We start from the raw sequence: 19,713 nt of genomic DNA, 5'->3' as shown, positions 1-19,713 counted from the left end.
TCCATGGTAAAGATGAGGTGTTGGGGACCGGGGAATTGGAAGTTCTGGAGGAGGTGGAGGGCGTGGGTGGTGTCACGGACATAGGTAGGGAGTTCCTGGACCAAGGGGGAGAAAATGGAGTCTAGATAGTTGGGGATAGGTCAGTCCAGGGAGGACGGACAGGTCAAGGGGGTGGGATGAGGTTGGTCGGTAGGAGATGGAGGTGCGGCTTGAGGTGGGAGGAATTATGTTTTTTGATGTTGAAAGCAATACTTAGACAAAAATTCTTTTGTGATTGTTAACAAAATTTAAAAGAATATGTTTTACTCTTAGTAATGTTGCATTGTTTTATTTGCAATGGTATAAAATGATCTTATAAAACAGAAGATTAAGAAAAAGAATGCAAGAAATATAAAATGTCTTAACCAGCAAAATGCTCAGAGAAAGTGAATGGTACCTCTCTTCCTGTTAAAAAATAAAACTGCAAATATTGGCTGATAATCATGAGACTAATAGATTATTTTTGGAAAATAGCAAAAACAATTTCTGTCGAACATAGAAATTCATCTGCAAGTACCCATTTATCTAGACTAAAGTCCTACCATACCAGACAGAAACATATGCATATTTCCAGCTGCAAGTATAATGACATCTTAGCGAGAACAAAGAGGCTCTACTATGCATAGGAAAATATGGGGCCTTCTATTCTGGTGGCAACCCATTCCATCACCTCCATCTTAGTTCTAATGAGTTACCAGATTGAACTCAAAATATTAACTGTATTTTTCACTCTCCGCAGATGCTTTCAGGCCTGCTCAGTTTTTCCAGCACTTTCTGCTTTTATTCCCATTGCGTCACAGATTGTACTCAGGGAAACTAGTTTTACAGATGACCTTTAACACAGACACAAGTGTAAGCACTCCTGCTTCTCCCAAATATAAATCACTGAACTACCGAATCCCAGAATCCTCCCCAAACACTATTTGCTTCTCAACTCCTGATGATACCCTTATGCCCCTGCCAACATCTGACTGTAGTTCTCGTGCCTCAACTATGCCTCTCCTGAAACTGGATTGATGACTCCAGCTGTCTAGCTTACCATCTGTTGAACTCCCCTGATATTTCTTATCCATCTGACCCATCTTGATCCTGGCCATCTCTCTAACCCCAAATGGGTTCAATTTACCCCACTTCAGACTTTCTCCAACTCTAATCAGCATCCCAAACTTTGGTTCTCTCATTCCCAAAACCCCTAGTCAATCCAATGTTTGCCTCTTCAAATGCCCCAAACAGCCTGACATTCTGGGCTCCTTTCCTGATCCTTGGCAAGACTTACCCAAATGCCGCTGCATCAGTGGTAGTGGAATAAACCTGGGAATCATCTTCATTTCATCAGTTCTTCAAATTTAGTTAGCAATATTCAAATGAGACTAGAAACCCAATATGTGGAGAATCCAATTACACCATTCAGCTGCTGAAGGGCACAAACTGTGTACCTTCTGTTCCCAAAACTAGGCATGGCTCAATCTCTAAGCTATAACATAAAATAATTTATATTCTCTACATAGACCAATTGTCATTCTTCTGCCACCACAAAGTCACTTCCAAATGTCATCATCAGCAGTATCTACAACAAATCACCTTGTGGATTCCAGTGATGGTATTACCATTGAATGCAATAGGAAGTGATTAGATTGTCTTATTGGAGATGATTGTCAACAGGCACAATTATTAATTGTTATGCCACATACATTAGATTGACATGTTGACCAGATCTTGCCATATGCAGGCATGGATTAATTTAGAGGAATTGCAAATGGAATCGAACATTGTGCAATCTGTGCAAACATTGGCTCGGGTTTTGGTTTCGGGATTAGTTGCTTCTTTCTCCTTGGGGGTTAGGTCCAAGCGGTAAATGGTACATTGGGGGTTAGCTGTGTCATTCACTTTGGAAGGACAAACTGGAATTAAGCCACTTCTGTTCATATTTGGACCAGCACTGTAAGGAAGTCTGGAAGTAAGAGATCCTGTCAGAACCTAAATAAAGCATCTGTAGTTAAGTAAGAGCCATTTGATGCCACTGTTGCCTTTGAAATAGTGGTGTTGAGCTGCTTTCTTAACCAACTACAGTCTATATGTTGCAGGTACATTGTAATGTTAGGAAAGGAGCTCTATGATTCTAACTCAGTATCAGTGAAGCAATGGCAGTTTGATGCCAAATTGAGATGCTGTGTGACATGGAGGGAAATTTTCAAGAGGTGGCATTATAATGAACCTACCATCTTTGTTCTTCTAGGTGGCAGAAGGTGCAGTTGGAAAATGCTGCCAAAGGAGGCTAGGTGCAGTGCATCTTTTAGATGATATACACCGGTACTATTGGCTCACTGATGGGAGAAAAGGTGAATGTTTAAGCATTTGTTGGAATACTGATCAAATGGACTGCTTTGTCTTGGATGGTCCAGATAGTTTTATTTGAATGCTGATAAAGTAGTACTCATCCAGGCAAGTGGAGTGTATTCCATCACACTCATGACTTGTGCCTTGTAGGTAGGGGACAGGCCGTGGGAGTCAAGAGGCAAGTTACTCATGACAGAATTCCAAGCCTCTGTCCTGCTCTTGTAACTGCAGTAATTATATAGCTGATCCATTTCAGTTTCTACTCATTGAGAACATCTAAGGATGTGAATGGGAATTCAGTGAAGGTAATGCTAATGAATACCAAGCAGGGATGGCTAAATTTCTCTTTTGTTGCAGAGGCCATTTCCTAGCATGTGTGTGTGATGAATGTTACCTACTACTTATCTGCCTTGAATGTTGCCCATGCGGTGCTGCACATATGCAGAAACTGCTTCAGTATCTGAAGAGTTATAAGAAGCACTGAATATTACAATTATCTTCAAAAATTCCCACTTCTGATCTTGTGATGGAGTGAAGGTCATTGATGAAAGATGATTGTGTCTACCGTGAAGAACTTGTGCAGCAACATCTTTCTTTATGCTAGGTATGACATCAACCTATGGAAAACTTTCCCCTGAATTCCCATTTATCTCAATTTATCCAGAGCTCCACGGTGCCACACTCTGTCAAAGGCTGCCTTGACGCAAAGGTGAGTCACCATCACCTCATCTCTGCAAATCAGCTCTTGTCTATGTTTGGACCAAATCTGTAATGAGATTCAGTGCCAGTGACACCACATTCGATGGAAGAAGAAAACAAGACGACACTAATGGAAAGGACATAAACAGGCAATCTTCCACATTGTTAAGGATATCAGTGTTTTAGATGTGATGGAATAGCTTTGTGACCAATGCAGCTAGATCTTGTGTACAGGACTTAAGACTTTATTATCTTCAATAAGTTCAACCATTTTTTGATATCACTTGGAGAAAACTAATTGACAACTAGAAATCTGCACTGGTTGAAATCTCTTGAAGCCAAGAAGGATCGCTTGGGACTAATGCTAGGGAACTTAGGGAAATAAATAGTGACGTCTTGAACAGTGTCCACATTACAGAAGAGGTGGCGCTGGAAGTCTTAAAACACATTAAGGTAGACAAATCCACCGGGACCTGCTGAAGATTATCTCAGGACTTTGTGGGAGGCTGGGGAGGGAGTTGAGGTGCCCCTAGTGGAGATATTTGTATCATTAACAGCTGTGGGTGAAGTGCCCGAAGATTGGAAAGTGGCTAATATTGTGCCATTATTTAAGAAAAGCTGCAGGGAAATGTCTGGGAACTACAGACCAGTGAGCCTAATGATTGTGGTGGGTAAATTGTTAGAGGGGATTCTGAGAGACAGAATGCAGAAGAGATTTGCCAGGGTGCTACCTGGATTGGAAGGTTTTAGATACAAAGAGAAGTTGGATAGGCTGGGACTTTTTTCACTGAAGTATTGTAGGCTGATGGGTGACCTTATACAGGTATATAAAATCATGACAGGCACAGATAAGGTAGATAGCCGACAGCTTTTTTCCATGGTAAGGGAGTCTAAAATTAGAGGGCATAGGTTTAAGCTGAGAGGGGAGAAATACAAAAGAGTTCAGAGTGCAATGTTTTCCACACAGAGGGTGGCGAGCATCTGGAATGGGCTGCCAGAGGTTGTGGTAGAAGCAAATACAATTTTGTTATTTAAGAAACATCTGGACAGGTACATGGATGGTACAGGCATGGAAGGATATGGACCAAACACAGGCAATGCGACTACTTAAGTTGTGAAAATTGGTGAGGGCATGGGTAAGTTGGGCCAAAGGGCCGTTTCCATGCTGTAGACCTCTATGACTCCACTGGTGAAGGTCGTTGTGAATATTTCAGTCTTTTGTAATCAAAGGCTTGCTTCCATCTTTGTTGATGATAGGGATATTCAATGAAGTTTCTTCCTCCTAACTGCCATTCTCCTTTATGTATATTATGAGTGGTCATTTAAGCTGCCACAAGCTTTCAATATTCTGATGCAGCACACCATCACCTGTTACCCAAAATGCACACTTTCCTAGTCAAACCACAGACTGAATTAGAAGCCCGATTATATTTCTCAAAAGAGGGCTAAGCAGTATAATCTGTCAACCTATACTGTGATTGTACTAAATGAAATATTCAGGCCAAAAATTAGATTAGTTAAACTAACTCTGGAAATTGAGAATTAACATTTTGGCCTTCATGATCTGTCTGACTAACCAATACATAACATACACAAGCTGTCAGGAATACACTGAATTTGTATTTTAAAAAAGATACTAAGTTTCTAGAACTAGGTGGAACTAAGCACAGAAAGATCACTGAATTGACACCTACTTTAAACAAACTTAGTTCAGGTTAACAGTTATTCTAATTATTTTAATGTCTCTTAACTTTAGTACTGAAGGAGAAAGTTTTTTTTAGTGAAGCAACCAATTTTCACTCTTGAAAAGGATCAGTTGCTGCATATCAGAAACGTGACATTGAAATAGACTTCTCTTTTGTTTATTCCAAGGAATATAAATGACACATTTTGATCTGAAATTGTGCAAGTAGATAAAATTAAAATATGACCTGTGCAAATGCAAAGAAGTTGACATTCTAGATATAATCCAAATTCACTTGTGCTGTACATATTTGGGCAGAGAGCGAGGGGAAAAGCAGAGGTGAAAAGGTAATCACAAATACAGCGGCCTACTTTGCTTTTGCACATATCATTGCAGCTGTATCCAGAATGCTATTAGTAGAAACTTTGGGAACACCTAGTTATATAATCATATAGCACTGGAGGCCACTCTATCCATTGTGTCTGTGCCATGCTTTGCAAAATTTTCCCAATTAAAGCCACTCCCATGCTCTTTCCCCACAGCTCTGCAGATTTGTTTCCTTTTAAAGTGTTTATACGATTTGTCTTTTCGAAGTATTGATTGAATCTGCTTCAACCTATCCTTTCAGGCAATGAATTTTATATTATCTCATAATGCTCTGCATATGGCAGTGAGTTTAAAATCAAAACATAAATCTTATACAGAAAGTTGAAGAATAAAATGCTAATACTTTTTAAAAATCAGTTTGCCTGTGTTGGCTTCAAGACTGATAAACAAATCAGAAAATACATGGGAAGCCTGTAACAAAAGCGCCATCTGCAGGATTAAGTTGGTAGTCAAGGAAACTGAAACACAGTGCTGAAAATACTCAGCAGCCATCCAGAAATAAAGTTGATGTTTCATATCGTGATGACCTTTCAACAGAGAGCTGTAAGTCTTCGCTAAAGTCTTCAGTGTTGGTTGAAACCATTTTCCCAATAGTTAATATTGGTATCACCATAAGAGGAATTTTTTTTTAATATTGTAATATCAAATACTACTTTGGGTTTGTTAATTAAGCTTTGATAGTATAAGGTAGGGGTGGAGGTTAGCTAGACCTAAGGATTAGGGTAAAAGTTCGGCACAACATCATGGGCCATAGGGCCTGTCCTATGCTGTACTGTTCTATGTTCTGGTAGAAACACAGAAGATAGGAGCAGGAGGACGACACTGGGCTCTTCGAGCCTGCACTGCCATTCTTTACCATCGTGGCTGATTGTCCAACTCAATAGCCTAATCTTGCTTTCTCCCCATAACCTTTGATCCCATTCGCCCCAAGTGCTATATCTAGTTGCGTCTTGAATACTTTCAATGTTTTGGCATCAACTACTTCCTGTGATAATGAATTCCACTCTTTGGGTGAAGAAATGTCTCAGCTCCGTCCTAACTCATACCACAGTCATCCTCATGCGTCTAACCTGTCCAGTCTTGTTAGAATTTTGTAAGTCTGTATGAGATCCCCCCCCCTCATTTGTCTGAACTCTAGCAAAAACAATCTCAACCTAGTCAATAGGGTAGGCCATAGCCTAGTGGTATTATTGCTAGACTATTAATCCAGAAACCCAGCTGATGTTCTGGGGACCCGGGTTCGAATCCCATCACGGCAGATCGTGGAATTTGAATTTTAAAAAATGTCCAGATTTAAGAACCTACTGATCACCTCGAATCCATTGTCGATTGTCGGAAAAACGCATCTGGTTCACTAATGTCCTTCAGGGGAGGAAATCTATCACTCTTACCTGGTCTGGCCTACATGTGACTCCAGACCCAAGCAATGTGGTTGACTCTCAACTGCCCTCTGAAATGGCCTAGCAAGCCACTCAGTTGTACAAATCACTACAAAGTCTCAAAGAAATGAAACTGGACAGATCACCTGGCATCGACCTAGGCACCGGAAAAGATAATGGCAGAAACAATTCTGTTGACCATGCAAAGTCCTCCTCACTAACATCTGGGGGTTAGTGCCAAAATTGGGAGAGCTGTCTCACAGACTAGCTAAGCAACAGCGTGACATTGTCTGTAAGGTATGATCCTGTGAGTATGACCATGTCCCAGACACCACCACCATCACCATCCCTGGATATGTCCTGTCCCATTGGCAGGACAGACCCAGCAGAGGTCGCAGCACAGTGGTATGCAGTTGGGAGGGTGTTGCTTGAGGAGTCCTCAACATTGACTCCGAACCCCATGAGGTCTCATGGCTTCAGGTTAAACATGGGAAAGGAAACCTCCTGCTGATTACCACAGACCGTCCTCCCTCAGCTGATGAATCAGTACTCCTCAATGTTGAACAACACTTGGAGGAAGCACGGAGGATGGCAAGGGCACAAGATGTACTCTGGGTGGGGGATTTCAACGTGCACCACCAAGGAGTGGCTTGGCAGCAGTGCTACTGATCGAGCTGGTCAGGTCCTAAAGGTAGTGAGGGAACCAACAAGAGGGAACAACATATTTGACCTCATCCTTACTAATCTGCCAGCTGCAGTTGCATCTGTCCATGACAGTATCGGTAAGCGTGACCATTGCACAATCCTTGTGGAGACGAAGTCCAGCCTTCACATTGAGAACAACCTCCATCATGTTGCGTGGCTCTATCACTGTGCTAAATAGAACAGACTTCGCACAAATCTAGCAACTCAAGATTGGGCATCCATGAGGTGCTGTGGGCTATCAACAGCAGCAGAATTGTACTTCGGCACAATCTGTAACCTCATAGCCCGGCATATCCCCACTCAACTATTACCATCAAGCCAGGGGATCAACCCTGGTTCAATGGACAATGCAGGAGGACATGCCAAAAGCAGCACTATGCATACCTGAAGATAAGGTGTCAACCTGGTGACACCACTAAACAGAACTACGTGCACGCCAAAGCAGCAAGTGACAGACAGACCTAAGTGATCCCACAACCAACGGATCAGATCTAAGCTCTGCAGTCCTGCCACATCCAGTCGTGAATGGTGGTGGACAACTAAACAACTCACTGGAGGAGGAGGCTCCGCAAACATCCCCATCCTCAATGATGGAAAAGCCCAGCACATCAGCGCAAAAGATAAGGCTGAAGCATTCGCAGCAATCTTCAGCCAGAAGTGCCGAGTGGATGATCCATCTCGGCCTCCTCCAGTGGTCCCCAGCATTACAGGTACTAGTCTTCAGCCAATTCGATTCACTCCATGTGATATCAAGAAACGGTTGGAGACACTTGATACTGCAAAGGCTACGAGCCTTGACAACATTCTGGCAATAGTACTGAAGATTTGTCCTCCAGAACTTGCTGCTCACCTAGCCAAGCTGTTCCAATACAGTTACAATGCTGGTATCTACCGGACAATGTGGAAAATTGCCCAATTATGTCCTTTACACAAAAAGCAGGAAAAATCCAACCCAGCCAATTACCGCCCCATCAGTCTACTCTCAATCATCAGTAAAGTGATGGAAGGTGTCATCAACAGCGCTATCAAGCAGCCCCTGCTTGGAAATAACCTGCTCAGTGATGCCCAGTTTGGGTTCCGCCAGGGCCACTCAGCTCCTGATCTCATTACAGTCTTGGTTCAAACATGGACAAAAGAGCTGAATTCCAGAGGTGAGGTGAGAGTGACAGCCCTTGATATCAAGACTGCATTTGACAGAGTGTGGCATCAAGGAGCCCTAGCAAAACTGGAATCAATGGGTATCAGGGGGCAAACTCTCCGCTAGTTGGAGTCATACCTGACACATAGGAAGATGGTCGTGATTGTTGGTGGTCAATCATCTCAACTCCCAGATATCTCTGCAGGAGCTCCTGAGGGTCATGTCCTAGGCCCAACCATCTTCAGCTGCTTCATCAATAACCTTCCCTCCATCATAAGGTCAGAAGTGGGGACATTCGCCGATGATTGCACAATGTTCAGCATCATTCATGACTCCTCAGATACTGAAGCAGTCCATGTTCACATGCAACAAGATCTGGACAATATCCAGCCTTGGGCTGACAAGGTCGCGCCACACAAATGCCAGGCTATGACTCACCAATAAGAGACAATCTAACCACCACCCCTTGACATTCAAGGGTGTTACCCTCACTGACTCGCCCACTATCAACATCCGGGGGGTTACCATTGACCAGAAACTCAGCTAGACTCACCACATTAACACAGTGGGTACAAGAGCAGGCCAGAAGCTAGGAATACTGCGGCGAGTAACTCACCTCCTGACTCCTCAAAGCCTGTCCGCCATCTACAAGGCACAAGTTAGAAGCGTGATGGAATACTCCTCACTTGCGTGGATGAGTGCAGCCCCAACAACACTCATGAAGCTTGACACCTTCCAAGACAAAGCAGCCTGCTTGATAGGCACTACATCCACAAGTATCCACTCCCTCCACCACCAACACTCAGTAGCAGCAGTGTGTACTATTTACAAGATGCACTGCAGAAATTCACCAAAGATCCTCAAACAGCACCTTCCAAACCTACGACCACTTCCATCTAGAAGGACAAGGCATCAGACATATGGGAACACCATCACCTCCAAGTCACTCACCATCCTGACTCGGAAATATATCACCGTTCTTTCACTGTTGCTGGGTCAAAATCCTGGAATTCCCTCCCCAATAGCTGACAAGTGATAAGTGACATTTGTGCCACACAAATGCCAGGCTATGACCATCACCACTTAGCACTGTGGGTCAACCCACAGCAGGAAGACTGCAGTGGTTCAAGAAAGCAGCTCACCACCACCTTCTCAAGGGCAACTAGGGATGAGCAAGAAATTCTGGCCAGCCAGCGACACCCACATCCCACAAATGAATAGAAAAAAAGAAATCTCTCCTCATACGTCAGATCCACCATCCCCGGAATCAGCCTGGTAAACCTTCACTGCACTCCCTCAAGAGCAAGAGCATCCTTCCTCAGAAAAAGATACCAAAATTGCACACAGTGTTCCAGGTGTAGTCTCAACAAGGCCCTGTACAACTGCAATAACTCAAAACCTCTCACAATGAAGGCCAACAAAGCATTTGCTTTCTTTATCACCTGCTGTACTTGCATGCTTACCTTCAGCTTACCTTACGTCCAGGTCCCATTGCACACTTCCCTCTCCCAATTTATGGCCATTGAGGTAATAATCTGCCTTCTTGTTTTTGCTTCCAAAGTGAATGAACTCATTTACCCAAATTATATTGCATCTGCCTTTGATTTGCCCACTCACCCAACGTGTCGAGATCATGCTGAAGGATCTCTGCATCCTTGTCACAATTCAACCTCCCACCCAACTTCGTATCATCTGCAAACTTGGGAGATGTTACATTTTGTTCCCTCATCCAAATCATTAATATATATTGTGAATAGCTGGGGTCCCAGCACCGATCGCCGTGGCACCCCACTAGCTACTGCCTGTCAATTTGAAAATGACCCATTAATTCCTACTCTGTTTCTTCTCTGCCAACCATTTTCCCATCCATCTCAACACACTTCCTCCAATCCAATGCGCATTAAGGGCTCTGAGAGACAGGATTTATGATCACTTGGAAAGGCACAGTTTGATTCGTGATAGTCGGCATGGATTTGTGAGGGGTAGATCATGCCTCACAAACCTTATTGAATTCTTTGAAAAGGTGACCAAACACATGGATGAAGGTGGATCAGTGGATGTGGTATACATGGATTTAAGTAAGGCCTTTGGTAAGGTTCCCCATGGTAGGCTCATGCAGAAGGTAAGGAGGCATGGGATAGGGGGAAATGTGGCAGATTCGATTCAGAATTGGCTGACCCTTGGAAGACAAAGGGTGGTAGTGGACGGAAAATAGTCAACGTGGTGTTCAGTTACGAGTGGTGTACCACAAAGATCTGTTCTGGGTCCTCTTCTATTTGTGATTTTTGTAAATGATTTGGATGAAGGAGGGGAAGGTTGGATTAGCAAGTTCGCAGACGATACGAAGGTGGGTCACGTTGTGGATAGTACGGAGGGCTGTTCTAGGTTACAATGGGACATTGATAGAATGCAGAGCTGGACTGAGAAGTGGCAGATGGAGTTTAACCCTTAGAAGTGTGAGGTGATTCACTTTGGAAGGACAAATTTGAAAGCAGAATACAGGGTTAACGGAAAGATTCTTGGCAGTGTGGAGGAGCAGAGGGATCTTGGGGTTCATTTTCACAGTTCCCTGAGTGCTGCCACCCAGGTGGATAGAGTTGTTAAGAAGGCGTATGGTGTGTTAGCTTTCATTAATAGAGGGATTGAGTTCAAGAGCCGTGAAGTTATGCTCCAGCTATACAAAACCCTGGTTCGGCCACATCTGGAGTATTGTGTCCAGTTCTGGTCGCCTCATTACAGGAAAAGATGTGGAAGCATTCGAAAAGGTGCAGAGGAGATTTACCAGGATGTTGCCTGGAATGGAGCGAAGGTCTTACGAGAAAAGGTTGAGAGAGCTAGGGCTTTTCTCTTTAGAACATCGAAGGATGAGAGGTGACTTGATACAGGTGTACAAAATGATCAGAGGTATAAATAGAGTAGACAGCCAGAGACTTTTTCCTAGGGTGGAGGTAGCTTTTACGAGGGGACATAGTTTTAAAAGTGAAAGGAGGTAGATATTGGGGAGACGTCAGAGGTAGGTTATTTACTCAGAGTGGTAGGACCGTGGAATGCATTGCTGGAGAGGGTAGTGGATTCGGCCTCATTAGGGGCATTTAAGCGGCTATTAGATAGGCATATGGATGATAGTGTAAGGTAGTGGTGGAGGTTAGATAGACCTTAGGTTTGGGGTAAAAGTTCGGCAAAACATCGTGGGCTGAAGGGCCTGTACTGTGCTGTACTCTATGTTCTATGTTCTAATCTTGCACATTAATCTCTTACGTGGGACTTTGTCAAACGCTTTCTGAAAGTCCAGATATACTATATCGAGTGGCTCCCCCTTGTCAACTCTACAACCCTTCATGGAATTCCAACAGAATTGTCAAGCATGATTTCTCCTTCATAAATCCATGCTGACTCTGTCTGATCCTGCCACTGCTTTCTAAATGCTCTGCTATAAAATCCTTGACAATGGATTCGAGAATTTTCCCTAATTCCGATGTGAGGCTCATCAGTCTATAATTCCCTGTTTTCTCTCTAGCTCCCTTTTTGAATATTGGAGTGACATTAGCCACCCTCCAATCTGCAGGGACTGTTCCAGAGTCTGTAGAATCCTGAAAGATGACCACTAATGCATCCACTACTTCTAGAGCTACTTCCTTAGTACTCTGAGATGTAGATTATCAAACCCCGGGGATTTATCGGCCTTCAATCTCAACAATTTTCCCAGCACCATTTCTCTACAAATATTGATCTCTCTCAGTTCTTCCCTCTTACTAAATCTTGCATCCTCCAAAAATTCTGGTATCTGATTTGAGTCCTCTTCTGTGAAGACAGAACCAAAGTATGCATTCCGTTCCTCAGCCATTTCTTTGTCCCCTATTATAAGGACTGCCTAAATTATAAAAAAAAGTAGTCTGAAAGTTTTTTGCTAATAATTTATTGTAGGTATAAAACAGGAAATAATGGCATTTGCCCAATGATGGGTTTTAGCAAAGGCAAACAGGTTTCATTAGGAACTGGTTTGGCAGCTTCTAAAATTGGGGACACGTTAATAGTCTTAATCAACAGGTTTGCCCATCAATTTAAGAAGTTCTAATTTTACAAGCTGGTGGTGCTGCTGCATAGGATGCAGCTGTATAGAGTATGTGGTCAAGTGATCATGTCACTTGTAGGCAAACTTTCTTAATACTCGGTCAGAGGTGGGAATGACTCGTTACAACTGAAGACTGCCTAGTTTCATCATCTGTTTCCAAATATATCCTAGTCCAGATCCTGCTGAAACTCTCTGTCATATCTCTGCTACCTCGAGACTTGATGACTTCAGCGATTCTTTCTGGCCAGTTTCCCATTGTGCCATCCATAAATCAGCCACCCATATCCTAACTTGGACCAAGTCTTATCCATCCCATCACCCATGCACGCTGATTTACTAGATTACCAACACTGATTTTATAATTGTCACCTTTGTTTTCAATTCCATCCATTGTTCTGCCTCTCCCTATTTCTATAACCTCTTCCAGCCCTCCAAACTACCTGCACACTTCCTATTCTGGCCTCTTGTGCATCGACAATTTTAATGCTATTGGTACCTTCAGCCACCTTAGCCCTAAACTCTGGAGTTATTTTCCTAAGCCTCTATGACCCTTCCTTAAAAGGTATTACTTGTAGCCTACCTCTATGACACCATGAAGTCAGTTGGCTTTTCTAAATTGTTACTTAAATAGTAATTTCATTCAAACTATACTGGCTTTATTTAAAGCAGGCTAAAATAGTGCAAACTATTACCCTGAAACTCTAATATTTGTGATGCAAGGTTTGAGATCGTGAAAACTCTGCTGAACATGCTAGTTACTCCAACTAAATTTTTAGGGAGCAGTGACAAAGCACCCAGAAATGTACATGTCAAAACTCCCTGTACATCTTTTGATGATTGAGAGCTAAGCAGATACCTGTAAATATTTGCAGCTCTGCCAAAGCACAAAATCAATCTTACAATAATTAGAATTCAAGCAGAGCCAAATAATTCTATAACTTTACTGATTCATGGCCATAATTTTTGTAATAATTTCAATTAAAAACTATTGAATAGACAGCTGCTATAAATGTTAATAACTTGAAAACACCACTTTGAACAAATTACACTGCTTACCTGAGGAGTTGTCTTTTTAAATGTATCTGTCCCTTGAATAATGTCGTTCATCACACACTCTCTTAATACGTGATATTCTTCTGTACTCAACTGAATTGATTCGAGTAATGTGTTGCATACAGGGCATTCTCCACTGGAACAAGTAGTCAAATCAATCAGTTTCACATGCACACCACGAAGAAATGAGTTACAAAAGTATAACAATATAATAGGAAAAGTCACAATTTGTAGTAAGAGATGCATCATTGTTCATTTTCACTACCAGTTGTACAATTTACAGAAACATAGAAAGTAGGTGCATGAGTAGTCCATTCAGCCCTTTGAGCCTGCACCACCATTCAATACGATCATGGCTGATCATGCAATCTCAGTATCCCATTCCTGTCCTCTCTTCATACCCCTTGATCCCCTTAGCAGTAAGGACCACATCCAGCTCCCTCTATCCAATGAATTGGCCCCAACAGCTTTCTGTGGGAGAGAGTTCCACAGGTTCACAACTCTGAGTGAAGAAATTCATCCTCACCTCAGTCCTGAATGGTTCACCCCTTATTCTTAGACTTTGACCCCTTGTTCTGGACTTCCCCAACAGTGGGAACATTCTTCCTGCATCTAGCCTGTCCAGTCCCATCAGGATTTTCTACGAGATCCACACCCGCCACCACCCACCCCCTCCTCATTATTCTAAATTCCAGCAAATACAAGTCTAGTCGATCTACTCTTTCCTCCTATGTTAGTCCTGTCATCCCGGGAATCAGTCTGGTAAACCTTCGCTGGACTCCCCCAGTAGCAAGAATATCCCTCCTCAGACTAGGAGACCAAAACTGCAACAACACTCAAGGTTTGGCCTCACCAAAGCCCTGTATAACTGCAGCTAGACATCCTTACTCTGATACTCAAATACTCTTGCTATGAAGGAGAGCATTCCATTAGCTTTCTTCACTGTCTGCTGCACCTGCGTGTCAACCTTCAGCAACTGTTCCACCATGACACCCAGGTCTTGTTGCACTTCACCCTTTCCTAAACTGCACCATTTAGATAATAATCTGCCTGCCTGTTTTTGTGAGCAAAGTGGATAACCTCACATTTATCCACATTATATTGCATTTGCCAGTATTTGCTCACTCAGCCAATCTATCCAAGTCACCCTGCAACCTCTTAGCATTCTCCTCACAGCGTACACTGCTACCCAGTTTTGTCTCATCTGAAAATTTGGAGATGTGGCATTCAATTCCTTCATCCAAATTGTTAATGTATATTGTGTACAACTGAGGTCCCAGCACTGAACCCTGCAGCACCCCACTCATCACTGCCTGCCACTATGAAAAGGACCCAACTTGCTGCTTCCTGTCTACCAAGCAGTTTCCTATCCATGTCCATACATTACCTTTGATACCATGAGCTTTCATTTTCCTTACTAATCTCGTGTGGAACCTTGACAAAAACCTTTTGAAAGTCCAGATGCACAACATCTACGGATTCACCATTATCTACTCTACTGGTCACATCCTCAAGAAATGGCAGAAGATTTGTCAAGCTTTATTTCCCTTTAGTGAATTCATGCTGACAAGGACTGATTCTGTCACCACTTTCCAAATGCTCAGTTATTACATCCTTAACAAATGACTCCAGCATTTTCCCCAATACCGCTGTCGGACTAACTGGCCTATAATTTCCCATTTTCTCTCCCTCATTTTTTTAAAGAGTGGAGTTACATTAGCTACCCTCCAGTCCATTAGAACTCTTCCAGAGTCTATAGATTGCTGGAAATGATCACCAATGCATCCGCTATTTATAGGGCAACTTCTTTAAGTAGTCTGGGATGTACAGCATCAGGCCCTGAGGACTTAACAGGTTTTAATCCCATCAATTTCCCCAACACCATTTGACTGATAAGGATTTCCTTCAGTTCCTCCTTCATGCTTGACCCTCTGTCCTTCTAGCATTTCCTGAAGATTATTTGTATCCTCTTTAGTGAAGACAGAAAACTGTAATACAACAATTGGTGCTGGGTGGCAATTTTAGATATGTTCAGGTTTTCATAACATGCCAAATTGTCTTCTGCTTAAATGCACTATATGGAAACTTAGCTTTGTGTGGACGTCTGCAAAGGGGCAAAATTGCATCCCAATGGATACAGAAATCTTTTGTGCAAAATGCAGAATATTTGGCAGAGGGGGAGCGCATAGAAATAGGAGATTTATGCCTACTTAACCTTATTCGACATGTACTCATCTCTTCTATCAAAAAGAAAAATGAATTGCCTGTTTCAGGGTCTCTGCAAAATGCCTTCCTGTTTGATCATGAGGGAATCACAAGGCATTACTATGACAACACATTGCTGTTTCTTCTTAGTAAGTTTCAGATTACGAACTGAATACAGTAGGAAATACTGCTCACTCAAATGTCTTTCTCAGATTGCATAGATGGCTGTAATTGGCAGATAGTTTCAAAAGTGACTCAAATGATAAAGAAAACCTGCACATTGGAACCTCTTTTATAGTGAATATTAATTCTGCTAAACTGCACACTCAAGCTTTACATCTTTTTCATTCCAATTTTATCTTTCAGATGAGATGTTAAAGAGAAATTCATCTGCTTGTTCAGATGGATATACAAACCTCACAGATTCAAAGTAAAGAAAGGGAAGTTTCCAGACCAAGATTTATCCCTCTCCCAACACTACAATAGTATCTTATTCACAAACACACTGCAACTGTTTCAACTGAACAAAACAAGCAACAGCCATTTTCTGATTCATTCCTCAAGACAATGTATTGACCATAGCCAAGCAGCTGTTTTAAATTTAAGAAAACCTTGGCAATTAACTGTTAGTAATCATTTAATTGGTGCTTTTTCTAAGGCAACACCTCTATCAACTAATTTGCATGCTCTTCTCATACAGTAAAAGTTGTTCCCCCTGACACTGGTATTTTTACAAAATATCCTGACGAGCACAAAATGAAAGCCTTTGGCCAAATGTGTCTTTTTTTCCAGCATTATTCAAGTTCTATACTAACAAATACCTATTTGCACACCTTGACACAGAAATACAAAGGTCACATTTAGGATATGAACAATATAGTTCGCTTTTATCAAGCCACTAACACACCAAGACCAGTACTGCAGTTGGTTTTTAACATTTTCATTTGTATAATCCCTGGAATGGTAAACCTTCCCTCCCACCCACTCACCCCCTAGCTCCCTTTCCAGCCCCAGACCAACAAGGTCGTACCTACTACCAGTGCCCACCTATCACCACCATTCTGCTACCAACTCTCCCTCTATCCCCACATCCAGTCCTGAAGAAGGGTAATACCCAAAATGTTGACTGCTCCTTTCCTCAACATGCTGCCTGGCTTGCTGTGTTATTCCAGCCTCCTGAACGTCTGCAGGAGATGGTTTTCTGCTGAGAGAAGAGTTGAGTATGCTGCATATTGTTGTTATCTCCTTTTTAATCTTTCTGCCTGTACACCATGTACAGGTGAAGTTCCCTGGGTCCAGACACAGCAGAGTCTACCTGTATAGTCATCCTTGGCTGTGACTATCCTCTTTTAAAAAACACATGTTGGAAGTAAAAGTTTGAAAGGTTGTGACTTTATTATAACAATGCCCAGTTCAACTTAGCTGGGATCATATAACTCATAGCAGATCAGGAATAAAAAAGTTGAGAGAGTACATAAATAGTGAATTTTCTTTTAATTGTAGTGTTTAAACCACTAATATTCCAAGAATAATAACAAGTTTAAATGAAACAGTTCAGAAGGTAAGAGATAGTTTGAATACTTTCAAATACAAAAACATACCTGTGTAATATGGTTGTTTCATGCCCTTCCCATTGGTTGCCTGGGATGCTGAAATTAAAATATAACAAGTATAAAACAGCAATATAAAAAAAGCTAAACTTAAAAATGATTTTTATTGTGAAATAGCCATCTCAAAGGAAGTTTTTGTTCACACTGTCCTAACATTTGCTTAAATGCCAGTGTGATCATACAAACATAAAACTGAAATACCGATTAACAATGTAGTTGAAATTGGGATCTCTGTATGAAAATTCTCAGATGCACAGATCTCATACTTTATAGCTGACCAAATGTAGTCACCTTTCAAGCAATTTAATTGTGGCAAGCCATTTTGTGTTAACCAATATGAAAGTATTCAGATACTGCAAGTCCCCAATCTCAATAATATTGTAATGAATAGGTAGTGATTTTTAAATGGAGCCCATTTCATCCCACACCCATTGAACAATGTTTTTGGTGCTTCAACGTTTTATTTTGATGATTTAGAATTGATTAGTATAAATGACAGGTTACGTTCCTAACATCCCACAGAAAGGTTTTTCACAATAGTTCAAACAAACTAATTAATGGAGTGAATCAACGCAAATAACTTTTCAGTACCAATACATAATCACAACGCTAGATGCTGTTACAAACTGATGCAGACTCGAGTCCAAGCTTGGATTCAATGATCACATTCATGAGTCACTTTCAAACAAATGGATTAAATATGTATAATCACAATGTTAGGGTCTTGTGGATACAGTGGTAGAATCCAGGCCTCCAGAGGCAAACAGGTTGATAGAAGTTTATTTTCATAATCACAATGTTATCTTGACCAATGTGGTTTTAATTTTGAAATGGGTTGGTAAACTAAAGGATACAACAACAGACACCTCTTATTACAAACAGGCAACAATAATAATTAATGGTGAGGATATTCCATGTGATTCAATTGTTTAAAAATTTACATTTAAGCCATAAAATCCAGGAAAATAATATAAAATGCAACACATGGCACACAAAAAAGATCCTATAAATGAGCAAACACTGATCCTAATTACCTGGTGAAACCCACAGCCATAAAAAGTGTTAGTGAGCAAATATGAATGAGCAACATCTATGTGGGTAATAGAATTTAATTCACAGCATCGTGTGTTAAAACACATTAAATTTACCAAATTTCAATTCAACTTCACAAAAACAGCACATATAGAAACTAAATATTTACCTTTCAAACCATGAGTGGATACTGTGCATTAAACCTTCCCCAGGATATATCTGATTGTTTCTCAGGTAGAAGAGGATATACATTATCTTATTTTCATACTGATCATCATAAAATGACTTGCCATAATCAAAAAATGCTTGCAATGTGTTCTCAGTTGGTTTTAAGTTTTTGCTTTCCATTTCTTTAAGCAATATCCATGCAGTTTCTACATCTTTATGCTTGAGTGCAGAAATAATGATATCCCCATAATTTCTTGGTGATGGGGTAACCATTTTTTTAATTGATTCTAAAAATACCACAGCCTCCCTCCAATGATCTGTCTTGCAAAAACCACTGATGAAGAGGCTGTAAGCTCCAATTTCCAACACTTTGAATCTAGATTTCATCATGACATATAAATCAAGTACTTCAGTCAGATGCTGCTGTTGGACACACAGTGCCAAATACTTCAGAAGGAGTTCATACTCAACAGTACCACTTTCCATTGTCACAAAAACTAAAAGCGATTTAGCCACATCAATATCAGCACGAGCAGACAGCAGTTTTTCCATCATGCTTACTTCAAAACGAGTTTTATTGTACGATTCCTTTTTCAATTTCTTCCAATCATCTACATTTAAAGGCTTCAGTGGAACTAACGTTTTTGTAACTTTTGTCACTGTTGAAGCATCAGCCATTTCGACACCCATTTGGCTTTTTGCGGACTCTGCTCTTTTTCTGGCTGCCCCGGCTGTAAATACAGAAAACGAAGAGCCGGTGTCAGCGCGGTGAATTCTTTCTAGTTGAGCTTTTGATGTTTTCCTCTGGTTCGCATCGCTCTGTTTGAACTCAGATGACGTTAAATTATTTGAAGTGCATAGCTGAAGGGCAACACAAGATGGTAAGAGCCTCGATAAACCTTGGTTTGCAGGGAGTGAGCCAAGGACCCGCTGCAAACGGGGCGCCAAACTACGGAAAGGCTGAACCAACATGATGAGCAGTGAAGGGGCTATCACTGTAATCACAGACTAAGGGGCACTTCCGTTCCGCGAAAGGGTGTTCTCCCCTGGCCAGTAGCCCTTCGGGTCTAATTACTGTCCATATTTATCGCCCTGAGGGCCATACAAACGCCTGTAAACATCCCTCAAGTCACAAACCGTCAGGCCACGCGACCTCAACCGATTTCCCCCTCCACCAGGCCCCGCCTCCTCGTGACGACCAAGCA

The 19,713-nt window shown here is 41.7% G+C and overlaps 1 protein-coding gene across 1 annotated transcript in view; it reads right to left on the bottom strand.

Moving 5' to 3' along the window:
* Window positions 1-19,701, bottom strand: part of LOC109930362 (protein only RNase P catalytic subunit) — a 66,813-nt gene extending 47,112 nt beyond the window's left edge. The window contains exons 1-3 of the mRNA XM_048600422.1: window positions 18,510-19,701; window positions 17,300-17,347; window positions 13,497-13,629 (exon numbers count right to left, since the gene is read on the bottom strand). Of these exons, the coding sequence (XP_048456379.1) occupies window positions 13,497-13,629; window positions 17,300-17,347; window positions 18,510-19,480 (1,152 nt within the window). The 5' untranslated portion in view covers window positions 19,481-19,701. The remainder of the gene's footprint in view (window positions 1-13,496; window positions 13,630-17,299; window positions 17,348-18,509) is intronic.
* Window positions 19,702-19,713: the final 12 nt, after the last annotated feature.

Source organism: Rhincodon typus, chromosome 8, assembly GCF_021869965.1.
Source record: "Rhincodon typus isolate 14 chromosome 8, sRhiTyp1.1, whole genome shotgun sequence".
In the NCBI taxonomy this organism is placed as follows: Eukaryota; Metazoa; Chordata; class Chondrichthyes; order Orectolobiformes; family Rhincodontidae; genus Rhincodon; species Rhincodon typus.
The sequence above is the reverse complement of the archived record's forward strand: the minus strand, read 5'-3'. Positions and strand labels throughout refer to the sequence as shown.